Here is a 20,105-nt window from a genome sequence, read left to right as displayed (position 1 = left end):
TTGAGCTACCAGTCTTGCTTTGTTCCTTACTACATTTCCTTGCTCATCCAGCTTGTTGCGGAAGACCCATCTTGTTCCAATGGTCTTCTGACTCCTTGGATGTGGCACTAGCTCCCATACATCGTTTCTTTTGAATTGGTCAAGTTCCTCTTGCATTGCGCTCATCCAGAATTCATCTTCCTCAGCATCAGCGAAGTTCTTAGGTTCATGAACTGAGACGAAGGCTACATTGCTGAGGTACCTCCTGAGTTGGTTTCTTGTCATCAGGGTATTCTCAGCGGCATCAAGGATTGCACTCTCTGAGTGCCCTCTTGGAATTCTTATCTCTTTGGGTAGATTGATGTCTTGTGCTGTCGGTGTTTCAACAATCTCTGCAGGTGAAGACTGGTCAGTGAAAACAATATTTGGTTCACTTTTACCTTTAATCAGCCCTTGAGGGAATGACTCAGCGGCTGTATCTTGATCAGCGGGTGCTGAGTGTGGATCATCCTCGGTCAGCGGCAGATATCTTCCTGCAGGGTTAGTTTCGTCGAACTCAACATGTACTGACTCTTCTAAAACTTAAGTTCGTTTATTGAAAACTCTGTATGCTTTGCTGTTTGTTGAGTATCCTAAAAAGATAGCTTCATCAGCTTTTGAGTCAAATTTAGCTAGGTTATCTTTAGTGTTTAAAATAAAACATTTACAGCCAAAGGCACGAAAGTATCCAATGTTGGGCTTTCGTCCTTTCCAAAGTTCGTAGGGGGTTTTCTTTAGTATAAGTCTAACAAGAGCCCTATTAAGAATATAGCATGCTGTGTTAACAACCTCTCCCCAAAAATACTTTGGAAGCCTATGCTCACGCAGCATTGTCCTGGCTATTTCAACCAAGGTTCTGTTCTTCCTTTCAACAACCCCATTTTGTTGAGGCATTCTAGGAGTAGAAAAATTATGGTCAATGCCGCTGGCTTCACAGAATTCAACAAACTGTTGATTTTTGAATTCTCCACCATTATCACTTCGGTTGTGAGCCAATTTTTGGTCTTTGTCATTTTCAAGTTTTCTAACCAAATTTGAAAATGTCTCAAAGGTCTCATCCTTGCTACTCAGCAAGATGACCCAAGTGTACCGAGAGAAGTCATCTATAATGACCAAGGAAAATCTTCTTCCACCCAGACTCAGCGGCTGGACTGGACCGAAGAGATCCAAGTGTAGTAATTCTAACGGTCGCTTAGTTGAGACAATGTTTTTGCTATGAAAAGATTGTTTGGTTTGTTTTCCAGCTTGGCAAGCGTGGCATAATTGATCTTTTTCAAATCTAAGTTCAGGCAGTCCCTCAACCAATTGCTTTCTTGCTAATTTGGCCAGGAGGTCCATGCTTACATGACCAAGTCTCCTGTGCCATAGCCAGGAATTTTCTTCCTTTGAAACTAAGCATACAGTTTTTGAAAACTTTTTCTCTAAGTCTAGCATAAAGACATTATCAATCCGAGGGGCAGTTAAAATTAACTCATTTGTTTTTCCCTCGTATATTTTACATCCAGTAGCATCAAATATAACTTTTCTCCCATTGTCACATAGCTGAGCTACGCTGAGTAATTTATATTTGAGTCCGCTGACTAGGGAGACTGACTCAATAGTAGGATTACCTCCGATGGTTCCTGATCCTACTATCTTACCCTTTTTATTGTCTCCAAAACTTACGCTTCCTCCTCGTTTACGCTCAAACGTGATGAACTGAGTTTCATCACCAGTCATGTGCCTTGAGCATGCGCTGTCAATATACCACATCTTTGACTTCTCAGCACACCTCAGGCTTACCTGCATTGTAACTAGTTACTTTTAGGTACCCAATTCTTTTTGGGTCCTTGCTTGTTAGGCTCAACAGGTAAAGCATCATATTTTATTTTATGGCGGCATACTTGGACAGTATGGCCATTCTTTCCACAGAAGTCACAGCTGACCTTCCGTTTAGGATTTTTCACTGACTGGTCAGCACCCCAGTGCTGAGCGTGCCAGCACACCTTTGTGGTGTGTCCTTTCTTCCCACAGAAGTCACACTGGACATTCCGCTGGGGATTCCATCTCTGCTGACCAGTACTTCGGTACTGAGCATTCAGAGGAATATTTCTTTTGTTTTGAACCTTTAGTTGGTTCTGGATATTTGTGACGTCCTTTCTCAGTTTCTTTGAATCTGATTGGACTTCAGAGACAGACTTATGTATGATTTCCATATTATCATACAAAGTTGAGTTTTCCTGAAGAAGGAATCTGAGGTCACTTAGCTTGACCTCTTCAACCTCGTCATATTTGTAGGTGGTTAAGTCCTGAGCTTCCTCAACATCGGTCTTCTTTGCTTGCCAGTCTTTAGGAAGACTTCTGAGTATCTTTTTGACTTGTTCTTCCTCAGTGAAGATCTTCCCAAGTCTCTTGAGCTCATTGATGATGTTGGTAAACCTTGCATTCATGTCAGATATTCCCTCATCATTGTTCATTTCGAACAGCTCGTACAGTCTCATCTGCTGGTTCACCTTGGACTCCTTTACTTTATTGGTTCCTTCATAGGTGACCTCCAGCTTCTTCCAGATCTCTTGCGCCGACTCACAACCTGAGATTTTATTATATTCTACAGCATCGAGCGCACAGTGAAGCATATTTATAGCCGAAGCATGATTTTGTAGCTTCTTGAGATCATCCTCTGTCCATTTGGCCTCAGCTTTAACAACTGTTTTGCCAGCCACAACTTCGACAGGTACAAATGGACCTTGGACTATGGATAGCCAGGCACTCATATTTGTAGCCTGAATGAAATTTTTCATCCTATTCTTCCAGAAGGTATAGTTAGACCTGAAGAATAGGGGAGGTCGAGTAATGGACAGCCCCTCAGGTAAGATCTGAGTTGTTTGGTTTCCTGGGAGAAACCGAGTACTGTTTTCGCCTATAGTGGGGATCAGCTCAAGGTGGTTAAACCTTTTACAGTGAGCTTTTAGGCTCTGATACCACTTGTTGGTTGATAGGGGTCAAAAACCCCTATCTTTGGGTACGGTTTTAGGACGGTTTTTAGGTTTATTTGGCTAATAAGCGAGCAATTCTCGCATTTAAATGCTTTTGTGTGAGTTAGTTAGAAATTGGAAACATTCTATTTACTTTTCATCGATTAGGCTCGTTTTGTGATCAATTTAGGCAAATACGGCCGAAATAACATGCATATTAGAATTCCGTTATCTTTTGAAGCTAATTGGTCCGTCAAAAGTCGCACCAAACGAAGCGTTTGCTCAAAATAAGCGATTGACGGATCAATTTGGCTTTTGGACTAATGTTTTCTGGAGTTTTTATGCGTGTGCAGGTGTAAGTTCGGACGAAAAAGGGTTTGGAAGTCATCCGCCACGGATCGAGCGCGCTTCGGGCGAAAACGCTCGGCGAGCAGGGCCCCCCGGGCCATTTCTGCTCGGCGAGCAGGCCTCTGGAGGCCTGCTCGCCGAGCAGGCCACCAGGCGCCTGCTCGACGAGCAGGGGCTGCTCGTCGCAATCCTGCTCGGCGAGCAGCCTTTCCTGCTCGGCGAGCAGACCTGCGGGAATTGGTCAAAAAGACTAATTTCGCCCCCACGAAGCCACGTTCGGCCCCACATCTTCCTACACCAACAAGGACACAAAATTAGGTCAAAACGAGACCCGAGACGCGGCTATAAATAGGAATTTCCAATTGTAAATTAGGTATCTTTTGTTTTTGTAATTTTCTTATCTTCCACCTCGAGAAATCCTCTCCACCTCCTCCAAAAACCTTCAAACCTCCATTGAAGACGCCTCCGAAGCTCCATTCACCGAGGATTGCTCGAGCTCCATCCTTAAGTCCTAGGAAGACGCCTGCATTGGTTGACAGGTTCCCTGAAAGGGATTTTTCTTCTTTTATAACTTGTTTATCCTATGATACATGCTATGAATCTTAGGCTTATTGTAACTCCGTGACAATGTTCTCCATCTTTGATTAATATAATAGTTTTGTTTCTTCAATTGTTTTAATGCTTTGAATCTTTGTCTTACGCTTTGTTTGATTGGTTTAACTCATTCGATAATCCCAAAATCAAGTTGGCACATATTGCGAGCTGAATCTGACCTAGTCAGTGCCTATAGGATTGACGACCCTATAGAAGATTAAGCCCAAATTACTGAGCCTTAGAGCTAGTTTCGGCCTTACAAGGGAATCACGAACTAGGAACCTTAGGAGGATAGGTCGGGTTAATCGCCTCGAACTCAAGTGACTTAGGTTTTAATTCAATTGTTTAAACAATCTATTTCCATTATCATCGTATCCCTCCATGATCCTTTAGATGATTGCATTGACAAAAGATCACTTAGGAGTAGTTTAACTTAATTAGGGGTAGAGTAATTTAGTTAGGGTTAGAATAACTTAGTCAGAATTAGATAATCTAGTTAGGATTAGTGCAATTCAACCTAGGAGTAGATTAATTAAACAAAACCAACTCAAACCCCTTAAGCCTAGATAACATCCGAGACTTAGTAATTCGGTACTTGCAGAAATAAATCCTGTGGACGATAACCTGGACTTAAACCCAGAAATTTATTACTTCATAACGACGGGGTACACTTATCCCTTAGTGAGGTTTCGCAAGAATCCGCATCATGTTGGTCCCTTATAATATCACAAGTATAGTTCCAAGGGGGGGTTAGGAACTATTTAAAAAATTTTAAGTTAGGGAAGACTTCTTTTTCGTGAGAAAAAGGTTTTAATAGCGGCGTTGAGTGAATGGCAAGATACTGGCTTAGTCAACTAGTGACTAGGTCAGTTTCTTTACTTGAGTCAAGAGATAGCACTTAGAGTCTATTCCTGAGCTCAGATATTCAATGCGCACAACTCAGTTTGACCTCTTTACTTGGTCAGTTTTTTGTTTAAGCAAGCAATAAATATGTAAAGGAGTTTAAGGTTAGAAATATGTTACTCAGCAGATTTATCCAGGTTCGGCCTCCAAGCCTACGTCCTGTCCCCGGAACACGTTCCGAGATTTCGAATTCTCTACTGAGCTCTTTAACGGTAGAGCATCAAACCTTTTACAATCTTAGCAACTGAGTATAACAAGAGTACCTTCCTCTATACCTCTACTCAATCCTAATCTCTCGCTGAGTACTATAACCGAGTACTCAGCCTCTCCTTTCTAATCTCTAGAAATGATAAGTGTTTGTCCTAAACAATGATTGCTAAGACACCTTAGATGATTGAATAATCAGTCCACAAAAGATATGAAAATTAGTGTAAGATTGCTTTGCTTTTTCTTGCAGAACTTTGCGTAGAGATTTGGTCAGCGTAATGGCTTGATCAAGTTCTGTGTCGAATGAAGCAACTGAAGGGCTCTATTTATAGAGACGTCTGAGGCATCGGTCATTTCGAATTTCGAAATAACCGTTGGAGGGAAACGGCTTCCTGTCGTTGTCATCCTGACTTGCTCAGAGCTCTCGGCCAATCAGATTTGAGTATCTTCTGTCCTCGGTCAGCTTTTGGTCAGCTCGACAGAATGTCTCTTCATTTATGGTAACGTCAACTAGACAGCATTCTGTGTCGTCTGAACTTTACCCAAAGTGGAAACACTTTGTCTAGAAGTTGTTCTTAGCCAGCTGCTGTCTTGTACTGTTTGTCGAATCAACTCAGCAGCTTCGTCCCGAAGTTGTTCCATGAAGGTCTTCTAGATCCTTCTTCCGCTGAGTTGCGTTTTGTACACAACGACCACGTTTTGACATATGCGGGCCGAGTTGCCTTAAACTGTTTGACTTGGGCTTTGACTTCCATATTGGGCTTTGGGCCTTTTAATCTTTGTGTCTTATAAATAATTTAACTCAACATTGAACAAACACATTAGTAGAATAAATCAAAGCATTTAAACTTAGTGTGTTTAGAATATGTTTTTAATTATACTTAAACAATTTTGTCAAATCAAAATTATGTGGAAAGGTGTTTCAACAACACCGACCTACATTTACCCCTACATGTGCCAGAGACTATATGGGAAGACTTATCTATGGATTTTCATCCTTGGACTGCTTAGAACCTAGAGGGGCATGGATTCCATTTTTGATGTGGTTGACAGGTTCTCGAAGATGACCCATTTTATCCCATGCCGAAAGATGAATGTTGCCTCAATGATCGCCAACCTGTTCTTCAAAGAGGTCGTAAGATTACACGGGGTACCAAAAAGTATTGCCACAGATCAAGATACAAAATTTCTGAACCACTTTTGGTGGACGTTATGGGATATTTTTGATACGATCTTAAAGTTCAGCACTACCGCACATCTGCAAACTGATGGTCAGGCAGAAGTGGTCAATAGGACCCTCGGATGTGGGACTTGGTGAAATCCAGGAAAAACAAAAAAAAATCAGTCATGAACAATAAATTATATAACTTACACCCATAAATGCATTAATAATATACTTTTAATTAGTGTTTTTCTACATGTCATTAAATTTTGGTCATTAAAACCACTTTTTCTTAAAGTGGTTTGTCCGATATCAACACCGATATGGAAAGACACAATAATGTTCACATGGATCCTAATGACCAATGTTATCAGGCTCGAACCGAACTGACCGGTTGAATCGAAAACTAGCCAAACATCCGGTCTGAATCCCTCCGGTTTATTGAACCTTCAATAAACCGGAGAGACCCGAGTTTAAATCGGAACCCAACGGTTTAGCCGGGAACCGGTGTGACTCCGAATCTGAAAAATTAGACCTTAAATCAGCACCCTCCAAAGTACAAAGGAGGGCACTAAACTAGGCTATAGACCTCAATGATCTAGCCCAGCCCAGGTAAGTATGACTAAAGGTTGCATGAGGCTTCATATTAATAGCATGTTATTTTCTCTCTGACTTTGTATACAAATGATGTGGGATTTCAATTTCATTCTATAACATCAGTTTAACATTTTTCCTATCCTCAGCGCTTTTCTACTTCCCAATATTGCTTTCTTTTAAGTTTTTTAGTATTATTTTTTTTACTATTTAAATCTCTTAATTTTTATTATTAATAAATCTTTTAGATTTTCTGTTAGTGTTGGATTCTAATTGTCGGAGGTTGATTGCGGAGTCTGACTGTCTTCAGGCGGTTAGTTTGGTAAATTCAGATACGCCTCTTCATCACCCGGCTCGTGCTTTAATTCGGGGTATTAAATCCCTTATGTCTCGGTTTGAGAATATTACGGTGTGTCACATGTACAGGGAGTGTAATAAGTGTGTGGATTTCCTTGCCCGTTCTGCTATCGGTCTAGAACCTGGTATTACGGTGTTACAGATAGCTCCTACCTTGTTATCTCCTCTTCTTTATGAAGATCGTGCAGGCATGCCCTATTTGAGGCTTCTGACTTCTTGATTTTTTTTTTCGTTCTGTTTCTGTTTGTTCTTGTTTTGTCTGTTATCTACCAAAAATAATAAAAAAATCTTTTAGATTTTCTAAATACAAATAGTAATGTAGTTTATTAAGTTAAATTTGTCAGGAAATATATAAGACACCGAGGGATCTCAATTCGTCCACGTCTATTAAACCTCAAGTTGACAAAAAATAACAAACTAAACGTTGTTTATAATTTGTTTAGGATATATAATTTATAAAAATAATTTTAAATTAATTATATATATTTAATATATATATATATATATATATATATTATTTTTTTATTTATTACGTCATCCGGTTCGACCAATCCGAGCCATCCGGTCCGACCAAGTGACCCGTGATCCATTTATAAATCCGGTTTAATGTCCGGTCCGGTTCTGATAACATTGCTAATGACCAAATGAATTTGGTCATTTACCGTTAGATCTAGGCTTATCAAACCCAAGCCTTATGATGCTTTGAATCTTCACCCTAGGATTCTAATAAACTTAGATCTAACGGTGAATGATCAAACAGTACATGGTCATTAGGGTCTATGTGATCAAAACCGGAGACACAACAAAACACAACAATCCATAAAAGGAGAAAACAAACTACAAATAAAGAAAAAACTATCAATACCATAGTAGATTAATAAAAAATTTATTCAAATAAAAAAAACAAAGCAAAGCAAAGCATTGACAAATCTTTCAGCTAACAGTCGAAAGAAAACTCCAAAACATGGATAAAGAAGAAGATAGTTTCTTGACGACTAGATTTATGCATTCTTTCTAGATTTAGACTCATTAGAATACCAGTTTAAGATGATTTTAATCTACATGCTGGAGCTTTAATAATTTTAAATCTAACGGCGACTAGTGAAGGAAAACCATTTGATAACCGTGTATTTGTGAAATAATCTGAACTGTTGAGTATTCTCATTGATGAGTATTGTTTAAATACAGGATTGTTACAACTAGCAATTCCTATAAATTAGGAAGAGATAATTACAAATTAAATACAATATCAACAGAATATATTTTACATATCTATCACACCCCCATAGTCGAAACGGGGGGAGGAAGCCGGACGTTGAGACTAGTCCGAAAGTCGTCGAAGAGAACAGACGGAAGACCTTTAGTGAAGATATCGGCAATTTGATGACGAGACGGCACGTGGAGAACTCGAACTTCACCTTTGGCCACTTTTTCGCGAACAAAATGAATGTCCATTTCAATGTGCTTTGTGCGTTGATGTTGTACAGGATTATCAGATAAATATACAACACTAACATTATCACAATATACCAAAGTAGATTTCTGAATCGGGTAATGGAGTTCGAGGAGAAGGTTCTGAATCCAGCATGTTTCAGACACCACATTAGCAACACCCCGATACTCTGCTTCAGCGCTAGATCGAGAGAGAGTGGGCTGGCGTTTAGCAGACCAAGAAACGAGGTTGTCACCAAGAAAAACACAGTAACCGGAGGTAGATCGTCGTGTGTCTGGACAAACACCCCAATCAGCATCGGTGTAAGAGACAAGAGAAGTCAGATCAGAGGAGGTGAGAGTAAGACCCATATCAAGTGTGCCTTTAACATACCGTAGTATCCGCTTGATAGCTGCCATATGTTGAGTCTTAGGATCATGCATAAAGAGACAAACTTGTTGAACCGCATAAGATATATCAGGCCTAGTCAGAGTCAGATACTGCAAGGCACCCGCAAGACTTCGGTATTCGGTTGGATCGTGGTAGGAGGATCCTGATGAAATACTGAGCTTCTGTTTAGTGTCAACTAGAGTAGCACACAGATTAGACGAGGTGAGACCGGCCTTTTCAATTATTTCAGAAGCATATTTCCTTTGAGAGAGAAACAAAGAGTCCGGAGATCGAGTAACAGAGATGCCCAAAAAATAGTTCAAAGGACCTAAGTCCTTCATAGCAAATTCAGAACTCAACTGTGACATAATAGAAGACCGTAGCTTATCCGAAGAAGTAGTAAGAACAATTGATGCGAGTGAAAAGAGCAGACTTTTGAAGACAAGCATTCATGAAAAAGAGCCGTAAAGTACCCGTTTTCAACCAGTAATGGAAGAAACAGCCAGAAATTACAGTTCAAAGCAAGAATCTTTAAGAACAGCCTCTTAGTAGAACAGAACAGCTTAAAATGCAGCTTTATCGGGTCAGTTGGAAGAAAACAGATAATAGTGCGGGTCGAGCAAGTCATAGGAGAGAGAAAGGGAGAAAGACGTGGAAGGCAAGATAGTCCTCCATCTCGCGCCAAGTGTATGAAGATCACATTGTCCTTGTTTTGTACCTTTTTGGTGACTCTTTGCCCTTGTAATTAGGGTTGATGTAAGAGTATAAATAGAAGAATGTTTTAGGAAGAAGGGATCTCTCGGCTTTAGCGCCACCCTTAGCTTTTAATTTCTTTGTCTTTTATTTTGGATCGATGATGCTTTTGGGAAGAAGCTGTTCACTCATAGTAATGGGTGAGTAGTTCTTCAGCAGGCCTAGCCAGCCATTTAAACGGCGACTGTAAGTATCTTTATCTAAATGAATGAAGTGTTTTATCCATGATTGAGTGTTATTAACTTTCTTAAAGAATAGATTATGATCAAGTCTATTTAATAGTTATTGAGGATGACACGAGAGTGCTCCGATATGATGGAAATAGTTAATCAGCATATGTTGTGGTAGACGGAGATGAAAACCACCACATATTGGGGTTTCTTTACGAATGTTCCCCAAGGCCTAATGCTTGTTCTTGATTTATCACAAGGAGACTTGGTTAATATCATTTACTTAGGAACTTTGGAAATGGGATACCTGACCTTAGTGACCAATGAGGGAAAGACCCAACTCAGGAATATTGATTCACTTCTTCATCTAATAAAGATAGGTACAGTTGTTCGTTAGGCGCATGGTTAGGCTTGTGTTTGTTTATTTTGATTGCACATTTTACTTGCCTGTTTGATATTTGTTTATGAGTTAAGTCACTATCACTCTTCAGAATTTACATCTAACACTTAAGGTAACCTATTCTTCCTGTTCTAAGTTCAATCCCTGTGGAATACGACACTTGGTCTTGCCAATATTACACACGACCTAGTACACTTGCTAGCGTCCCTATTCAATACACCAACAATATCATCAACATATAGGAGCAAGTAAGCTATGTCTGTGCCTCGGCGAAAAACAAAGAGAGAATGATCAGAAATGATGTGAGAAAAACCCAATGTAGAGATAAAAGAGGCAAACCATTGGTACCAAGCCCGAGGGGCCTGTTTCAAGCCATAGAGAGATTTCTTGAGTAAGCACACATACTCAGGATGAGTCGAGTCACGAAAACCCAAAGGTTGATGCATATAAACTGTCTCATGAAGGTCCCCGTGAAGAAAAGCATTCTTGACGTCAAGTTGGTGAAGGCTCCAGTTTTTAGAGAGGGCAATACTTAGCACATCACGAATAGTAGCAGGTTTGACCACTGGACTGAAAGTTTCCCCACAATCAACCCCAACTAATTGATTTGCCCCATTTCCAACTAGGCGGGCCTTGTATCGTTCAAAGGAACCATCTGCATTAAATTTATGCCTGAAAATCCACCAACTACGTAGAATGTTAGCTTCAGAAGGACAGGGTACAAGGACCCATGTCTTATTTTTAATAAGAGCAGCATATTCATCAGTCATAGCATTTTTCCAATTGGGATCTTGTAATACGAGAGTAGGGTTTTATGGAAGAGGAGAAATAATAGATGTGTGTAGGTTAAGTTTGCGGCAGGGCTTAAAGATTCCGTCTTGGGCACGGGTTTGCATATTATGGGATCTTTGAGGCTCCTGGGTAGAAGAAATAATTGGCATATTGGTGGCAGGGGGGAAGAGGTGCTGAAATAGTGACGGGCCTGTTTAGGGGAGAGGGAGATGTGGGCTGATAAGGAGAGAGTTGAGAGGCCGAAGGAAGGGAACGGGGAGATGGGTTGATGGGACGGTGGGCATTTAATGGGGAGTGGGCCAGAGTTGGGCTAGTAGGAAAGTGGGTTGGGCTGGAAGGAGCGTGGGCCATAGGAGGGGGGAATTAAATTGGGGTGGTGGGCTAGAAGGCAGATTTTGGGCAGTAGGGAGAAATTGGTTTTGAGCAGGAGATGGAATTAGAGAAGCAGGTGAGGAATAGTGGATAGGCGATAAGATTGGTGGAGTTGCAAACGGGAATTTGCCTTCGTCGAACATAACATGCCGGGAGATGATTAATTTTCGAGTAGCAATATCGTAACACTTATATCCGCGATGATTGGACGGAAAACCCAAGAAAACGCAAGGCGTAGAACGTGCTTGAAGTTTGTTGCGAGTGGAGGAAGGAAGAAGAGGAAAGCATAAACAACCAAAAGTACGAAGATGTGTGTATGTGGGATGCCGATTATAAAGAATGTGGGTAGGAGAGAGGGATCCAAGATTTTTAGTAGGATAAATATTAAGGAGGTAAGTGGCATGGGCAAGAGCATGATGCCAAAAAGACTGTGGAATGGACGCGTGGGTCATTAATGTGCGAATAATATTATTGATAGTACGGATAGTTCGTTCGGCTTTCCCATTTTGGGAAGACGAATGAGGACAAGAGAAACGAAACGACATGCCATTTTTTGAACAAAAATTATGAAATTGTGCATTGTTATATTCACCACCATTATCATATTGAAAGGTTTTTATTTCACGTTCGAATTGAGTGCGAATGAAGTTGCGAAAAGTGAGAAAGAGGGAGTAAACTTGTGATTTATTAGACATGGCAAAGGTCCACAAAAAATTAGTATAATCATCAATAAAGAGCACATAACCGATGACCGCTAGAGCTTAAAACAGGAGATGTCCAAACATCACTATGAATAATGTCAAATGGCATGTGAGAAAAATTATTCGAAGCATAGAAAGGTAATTTAACCTGTTTCCCATAAACACACGATTGACAAATATGCTTATCCAAATATTTATTACAATCAATAAAACCATTATTCCGAAGAGAACTTAAAATTTGAGATCCAGGATGACCTAAACGATTGTGCCAAAGATTAGAAGACAAAGCAGTAAACAGAAAGGAATTATTAGACGTCACAGGATAAAGGTCACCATTGCTATTACACCTCATGACTAGCATCCCCGTTTGCAAATCCTTCACAGAGAAACCAAAGGGATCAAACTCCACAGACACATGGTTATCAGATGTAAATTTTCTTACAGATATAAGGTTCTTAATAAGCTTAGGAGCATGCAACACATTTGTTAAGGTGAGAGGTTTGGATGAATTAGGCAAAGTTGCATTACCAAGACCGACAACGGGAATTAAATGACCATTACCAACGATAATGCTATTATTTAAACTCTTATTAAAATAAGAGGTGAGCGTACCTTGATTAGCCGTCATATGTGAAGTAGCCCCAGTATCCATGTGCCATGCTTCCGGTGGAGATTGAATGGTCATTGTATGCATCGCAACATTAATGTCAGTGGGAAAATATTCCTGAGATACGTGGGCTTGTGGTCGGGCACCGAGTAAACCAGGCTGTGGAGAGGAGCCACGAAGCGGGCCTGTTGGAGATGTGGGCCAGGATGGGTAAGGACATGGAGGTCCGGCCCATTGTTGGTGAGATGTCCATGGAGGAAGAGCCGAGGCGCTGTAATACGGCTGCTGGAAAAATCTGCCAGAGGATCGTCCTCTGTGGTTTCTGCCGCGGGAACATCCACCGTGACGACCGCCGCGCTGGTGGCCGGAAGAGGAAAATTACGACTGAGAGGGGGAAGACGCTGGTGATGTCACGGCTGTTGGTGGGCCAGATCTCAGGGACAAGGCTGCTGTTTCCGGTAGGACGGAAATTTTCTTCATGCGAGCAGTTTCTTCAAGAACCAACATAGAACGGGCTTTGTAGAAGGGCGGAAGTTTGTCACCATGGCAAATTTGTGTTCCTACCGTGTCATAAGCATCAGTTAAACCCGAAATTAATTGGAGGACGAGGCGATCATTAGCGACAGGAGATCCCACATTAGTCAATTGATCTGACAAAGACTTGAGATGTTGGCAGTAAGATGAAGCATCCGTAAAATTTTCCATTTTGACGGCGGAGAATTCTTGTTCCAGATACAAGGCACGAGAATTTTTGTTGTCAGAAAAGATATCTTCGAGACGGTTCCAGGCTTGAGCAGAGGTAGAATTAATTTCAATGATCGTATTAAGTAAATCATTAGAAATAGTGCTATAAATCCATTGAAGGACGATAGCGTCAATGCGAGACCATAGACCGGGGCCTTTAGATTTCATCACAGAGGAGGAGGATTCAGATTTATCATCACAAGATGGGATTATGTGGTCAAGAACCATGAATGCTTTGGCGTGAATTTTGAACAGTTTTGCCCATGTTGTGTATTGGCTCTTCTCAATGGTAAGGGTTCCCTTGATAAAAGAGGAGATGTTGGATACAGTGAGCGCATGATGAATTGGGATGGAAGAAGATTTGTCTGTCATTGTGAAAATATAGAATAGGAAGAAAGGAGAAGAGACTGCCGAAATAGCAGTAGTAAATTGGCCAGGAAGGAAAAAAAATAAAAATAGGAAAAAGAGTTATAGTAGACTCGTGATACCATGAAATAATCTGAACTGTTGAGTATTCTCATTGATGCGTATTGTTTAAATACAGGATTATTACAACTAGCAATTCCTATAAATTAGGAAGAGATAATTACAAATTAAATAAAATATCAACATAATATATTTTACATATCTATCAATTTGAACCTTGACCAATTATATGTACCTCTTGCTGAGCCTTCCGTGTATCAACCTGTAAAACAGAACCAAGGTTAGAGAGGGGGCCAGAGTCCGGCGAACTTGCTCCGATGCCTAAGTCAGTCAAGTGCTTAGGAAGGATTGAAGAGTATGGACTATTTGTGAGATAATAGTTATCGTACCGTAGGATGTGGTTATACTTGTCCATATATAGGGTTACACCGAATCATTTATCTACTAGGAGTTCCTTGATTGTTAGGATTCTTTGTCCTGTTAGTAATCCAATTTTGTGATATGGAGCTCTTGACCTAGCCGGACGGGGGCTTCCCTTCCTAATTGATCCAAATGTCCTATTCGTTATACGTGGTGTCTTAATCTGAGGACTACGGTTCTGCCACGTCTATGGGCCCGTTTGGTTCAGCTGTTAGCTAATAGCTGTTGCGGTTGCTGTTAGCTGTTTGCAGTTGCAGTAAGCTGTTAGCTGTTTGTAGTTGCAGTAAGTTGTTCGCTGTTTAATTACTAGTGTTTGGTAAAATTATATTGAACTGTTGCTGTTCGGATTTAAAATGTCTAAAATGGACATGTTTTAAATTAATCAATGATGAAATTATAAAAGGAAAAATATGAAAAAATGCTCATAATGTTTGTGATCTGTTATTAACGGTGATAAAAAAAACAGTACATATGTGAAGTGTAGATGACAATATTCATGACCAAGAAGACAATTTAATAAATTATTTCTCAAATTGACACAACTTGTCAATGTTAGGGGTAAAATTGATTTTGACTGCCAACATTAGGAGTATAATTGCATAATTTTAGACATTAAAGGTAAAATTGCTCTTAGCTATAAATGTTAGGGATATTTTTGCATCTTATCCTATTATAAAATAAAAAATGTGTTACACAAATTAATAAAAATAATCTATATAAAAATAAAAAAATTATTGAACGCAACAAAACCTTGTTCTTCCGGTAATTATGTTGTAGAAATATAAATAATGTTAAAGAATAAACATATTTTGTTTACTTCAAAAAAAAAAAAATAAACATATTTTGTCGAAATAAGAATGATAATTTTGTCAATAACAAATAACTGCAAACAGCTGTTTATGAAAAGCTTCAAATAGATTCTTACCAAAAAAAAAAAAAAAGCTTCAAATAGAAGCTTTTCGTGAAACGCTCCAAAACACTGCAGTTTCCAGAAAAAATGCTAAACGCTGCGGTTATATAAACCTAACCAAACGCTATATTTTCTGCGGTTTGGAGTGAAACGCTAAACGCTCCTCCGAAAAGCTAAAACAAACACCCTCTATGTATCGTTTTATATGATATCACCATCATTTTACCGTAACGTTAAAATAACTATGCATTTTTATATATTTTATTATTTTTAAAAATTGTCTTTTATTTTTCTTAAAGTTTTCAAATTGTCTTTAAATATTACTTTTTGTTGATCTAAATCGTTTAAAACTGTTTGTTATAACTATATTTCAGAGTAGAAAACCATTTCGCGAAAGTTCGGGATTATGAGCCCATTAAAGAGCGAGAATCAAAGGAAATCATGGATTAAATCTTTATTTGGAGTTATTTTTACAAAAAATTACTTTATTAGATCTGATTAGGAAATATTTTTTCTTAAGAGGCTGTTTTTTAACTAGAGTTAAAAATTGTATTTTTTTTTGAATTTTTCCTATTCATTACGGCGCCAACGGCGCCGTAATGAGCTAGTGGACAGGAATCAAAAGGATTCCTGTCCACTAGTGGGGCAGTGGCTTCACGCCACTGCCCCAACAAATATTTAAAAAAAAAATTTATTATTTTATAAAATAAAAAAAAATTTATAAAATAAATTAATTTATTATTGTATAAAAATAAAATTATATATTATAATGATAGTTATTGAATTTTTAGAATTTTAATTAGAATTTAAATTTAAGTTTGTATGGAAATGTAAGGATTAAATTTGTACAATTTCATACGTTAAACTGCACTTTACTTGAAAAGTTACGATTAAATATTTAGTGTATTACTAACAAAAATAAAATATTTAGTGCATTGATAATATTGTAAAATATTTTAGACAATTTAAAAAAATTGTGATTAATTTATATGTAGCAGGTTTAGTTTTTTTTGAAACTATCTAAAATATTTTATTGTATTATTAATATAATTACAAAAAAATGTATGAAATTGATTCAATTTATCGACAAATTGGTTTAGAAGATCTGGCGTGGCTAAATAACAGTCAAACAAATCTTTTCAAATTTTTGGTAGCGTGTGGTTAAAATTGATTTTTTTTGAAAACGTTAGTATTAAATTTGCAAAATTTCATACGTTAGGGCTAAATCTGCACTTCGCTTGAAACGTTAAGGTTAAATATTTAGTGAATTACTAATAAAAAAATATTTAACGCATTAATAACATTGTAAAATATTTTAGACAATTTAAAATTTTTTTGATTAATTTATGTACAGTATGTTTAGTTTTTTTTTTAACTGTCCAAAATATTTTACTGTGTTATTAATATAATTACCAAAAAAAATGCATGAAACCGATTCAATTTATCTATAAACTGGTTTAGAAGGTCTGATGTAGCAGGTTTATTTTTTTTGAAACTGTCTAAAATATTTTACTGTGATATTAATACAGTTACAAAAAAATGTATGAAATTGTTTCAGTTTATCGACAAACCAGTTTCATACATTTTTTTTTGTAACTGTATTAATAACACAGTAAAATATTTTAGACAGTTTCAAAAAAAAACTAAACCTGCTACGTATAAATTAATCATAATTTTTTTTAAATTGTCTAAAATATTTTACTATGTTATTAATGCACTAAATATTTATTTTGTTAGTAATGCACTAAATATTTAACCGTAACATTTCAAGCGAAGTGTAGATTTAGCCCTAATGTATGAAATTGTACAAATTTAGCACTAACGTTTTCAATGAAGATCAATTTTAACCATACGCTACTGAAAATTTGAAAAAATTTTATTTGACTGTTATTTAGCCACGTTAGACCTTCTAAACCAGTTTGTTGATAAATTGAATCAGTTTCATATATTTTTTCCATAACTATATTAATAATACAGTAAAATATTTTAGACAGTTTCAAAAAAATTAAATCTGTTACATATAAATTAATCACAATTTCTTTGAAAATGTGTAAAATATTTTACTCTTTTATTAATATACTAAATATATTTTTTTTGTTAGTAATGCACTAAATATTTACTCATAACGTTTCAAATGAAGTGCATATTTAGCCATAACGTATGAAATTGTGCAATTTAATCCTAACGTTTTCAAGTAAAATTAAATTTTAATTTTAATCAAAATTTTATAAAATAAAAATTTAATAACATTATTGTAATATATAATTTTATTTTTATAAAGTGGTAAATTAATTTTTTTTAGATTTATTTTATACATTTTAATTTTTATAAAATAAAAATAAAAAAATTAAATATTTGTTGTGGCAGTGGCCATTTTTGGACAGGAATCCACTTACTCATTCCGGAAAAATCCAATTTTTAACACTAGTTAAAAAACAGCCCCTTGAGAGGAAATATTTCCTAATCAGATCCAATAAAGTAATTTTTTTATAAAAATGACCCCAAATAAAGGTTTAATCCGGAAATCATATCCTGAAACGGCGCCGACTAGGTCCTGGACATTCATTCGACTCGATTTGTAGACAGACGGTAACTGGAAATCCAAAAGTCAGAAGCCTGAAAATCCTCCATGGAGAAGGCCAAGGAATTTTTCAAATTTAGCGAACAAGAACCGGAGACCGTCCATCAACTCACCATCCACCCTCACCGAGTCGGCTTCGACCCTAGTTTCTACGAAGATTTCGCTTTAAGAGGTATACGAGTCGAGCGGGTCGAACCCGGCTTCGTCTCTTGCAGTTTCAAGGTCCCTCCTCGTCTGACCGTAAGATAATACGTTTCCCTCTTTTTCACTGTGAAACTAGTTTTTCCGAATATCGTCAATCAGCAAATCACTTGTTGTTTTGTGTTTGAAAGTCAGAGTAATTACTGTTTACGTTTGATTTCTTTGGTAATTGATTAGAAATGATTCGATTATCTTGTCAGGACAGAAGCGGGAAGCTAGCTACGGGTGCAATCGCGAATCTGATTGACGAATTAGGTGGTGCGGTGGTGTATGTTGAAGGTCTCCCTATGAATGTCTCTGTGGATATGTCTATCTCATTTCTTTCCACTGCAAATCTCAATGTAGCCTAGCTTTTCCTTCTATATCTTTTTTTCCCCTCTGATTTTCATATGTTATTTTATGTCCTGTTTTTCAATTCCTTAGTGTAGTGAATTCTGTTTGATTAAAAATCTATCAAGTATAGACTGATCACAATAATGATTTGGCTATTCTAGTTTCTATTCCCATTGACATTGATTGGCTGAAGTTGATATCTCTGGGTTATTTGTGTTTGGATTTAGTATAACGATTTCCTCTCTTGAAACATTGGCTTAACATAAGCTAATGTTTTGTTATTGTAATGTTGCTAACTTTTTCTTTGATTTTCAGTCCATTAAGTTTTTAGCATTTGATTGCACCCCATGCTCATATTATGTTCAATTCCAATTATAAATTGGCTAGTTCATTCCTACAGATGTTTAAACTTGAATTCACACTCATTTTGTCCGTATTTTTGGCATAATTATGACATATAGAGTTTAGAAGTGTGATATTCTATGTTGTATATAATTGCAGGATGAGTTAGAGATCACTTCAAAGGTGTTAGGGCGAAAAGGAGGGTACGCGGGAACAGTTGTTATCATGAAAAATAAAGCAACAGGTGAGTTAATTGCGGAAGGTCGGCATTCATTGTTTGGTAAACACACTAGCAAAATGTGATCTACATTACATATAGGTGCAGGATTTAACTGAAATAATGTGTATGCTATAGATATGTTCATTGTAATTAAATAAATTACACCACATGTATGCGAAAAACATTCATCATATCAATGAGTTTTATGTTAGTTTGCTGAAAGTTGAAACGTTTTCAAGTCATGTATTTGGTAGCATAACTTTGCTTATTTTGGTCGCCCCTTTGCGGTATGTGCTATTGGGTTGTTTTGGATATTTAATAAAGCTAGGAAGAGAGTCCTATATGAAATCTGCAGAATTCAGAAAGATGCAGTCATCTTTTGCACCTACGTTTTATATCAATTGAACTATATTCAATTGGTTATTTTTATTTATTTACTGTATATTATGATAATCAGAAAAACTTTGAGAGAAATCTCAATATCTTGTATTAAAGATACATGTATTTATACAAAGATAATATGCTAGACTAGGAAACATTACCGATGACAACTATTGCTATGTTGATTATTGACAGCTAATATTCGCATAATACAACACTCTCCTCAAGCTAGAGCATAAATATTTATCATCCTCATCTTGTTATAAATATAGTTTACCCGAACCCTATTTAAGGCCTTGGTGAAGATATCTCCAAGCTACTTATTGGTTCCAATGTAGGCTGTAGAAATGATGCTTTCTTTTAACTTATCATGAACAAAGTGGCAGTCTACTTCTTTTGCAAGTAAGCTTCATGAGAATTAGAAATTTCAACACCATATAGAATTTGAGAAGTAACATCCTCAAATAATGAGCCAAGTCCACATAAAAATTTGACAACAAATATCTTGTTGCATTTTGATATCAGAACTCAAGGGTGCCAACTCATCTGTGGTGCATATAGTAGGACTGGACAGATTTACCATGTTGCTCAGTGGTGTAGAAAGACTTATAGACATCATATATTCGCGAGACATTACCCTTCTTAGAATAATCCTTGAGTTTTTTGACATACTCATAAGGTTGAACTATACCATCAATGGTTGTATCAATCGAATTCTTGATCTGAATGAACAAACAAGCATTATCCATCCAATTTTCATCGTCAGTTTTCAGATCATTAGTCAAGTTTTGGA

The 20,105-nt window shown here is 37.4% G+C and overlaps 1 protein-coding gene across 1 annotated transcript; it reads left to right on the top strand.

The window, feature by feature from the left end:
• Nucleotides 1–17,780: 17,780 nt before the first annotated feature.
• LOC136231894 (uncharacterized) lies at nucleotides 17,781–19,296 on the top strand. The gene is made up of 3 exons (XM_066020900.1): nucleotides 17,781–18,075; nucleotides 18,237–18,377; nucleotides 18,871–19,296. Exons 1-3 carry the CDS (start codon nucleotides 17,884–17,886, stop codon nucleotides 19,012–19,014), a joined length of 477 nt encoding a protein of 158 aa, XP_065876972.1. The 5' UTR covers nucleotides 17,781–17,883; the 3' UTR covers nucleotides 19,015–19,296.
• Nucleotides 19,297–20,105: the final 809 nt, after the last annotated feature.

This window comes from Euphorbia lathyris, chromosome 6 (assembly GCF_963576675.1).
Source record: "Euphorbia lathyris chromosome 6, ddEupLath1.1, whole genome shotgun sequence".
Lineage (NCBI taxonomy): Eukaryota > Viridiplantae > Streptophyta > Magnoliopsida > Malpighiales > Euphorbiaceae > Euphorbia > Euphorbia lathyris.
The sequence above is the reverse complement of the archived record's forward strand: the minus strand, read 5'-3'. Positions and strand labels throughout refer to the sequence as shown.

Coding starts and splice junctions, on each gene's coding strand:
- LOC136231894 (XM_066020900.1), top strand. CDS start 17,884: ATGGAGAAGGCCAAGGAATTTTTCAAATTTAGCGAACAAGAACCGGAG. Junction 18,076..18,236: donor AGGTCCCTCCTCGTCTGACC/GTAAGATAATAC, acceptor TTATCTTGTCAG/GACAGAAGCGGGAAGCTAGC. Junction 18,378..18,870: donor TTTCCACTGCAAATCTCAAT/GTAGCCTAGCTT, acceptor ATATAATTGCAG/GATGAGTTAGAGATCACTTC.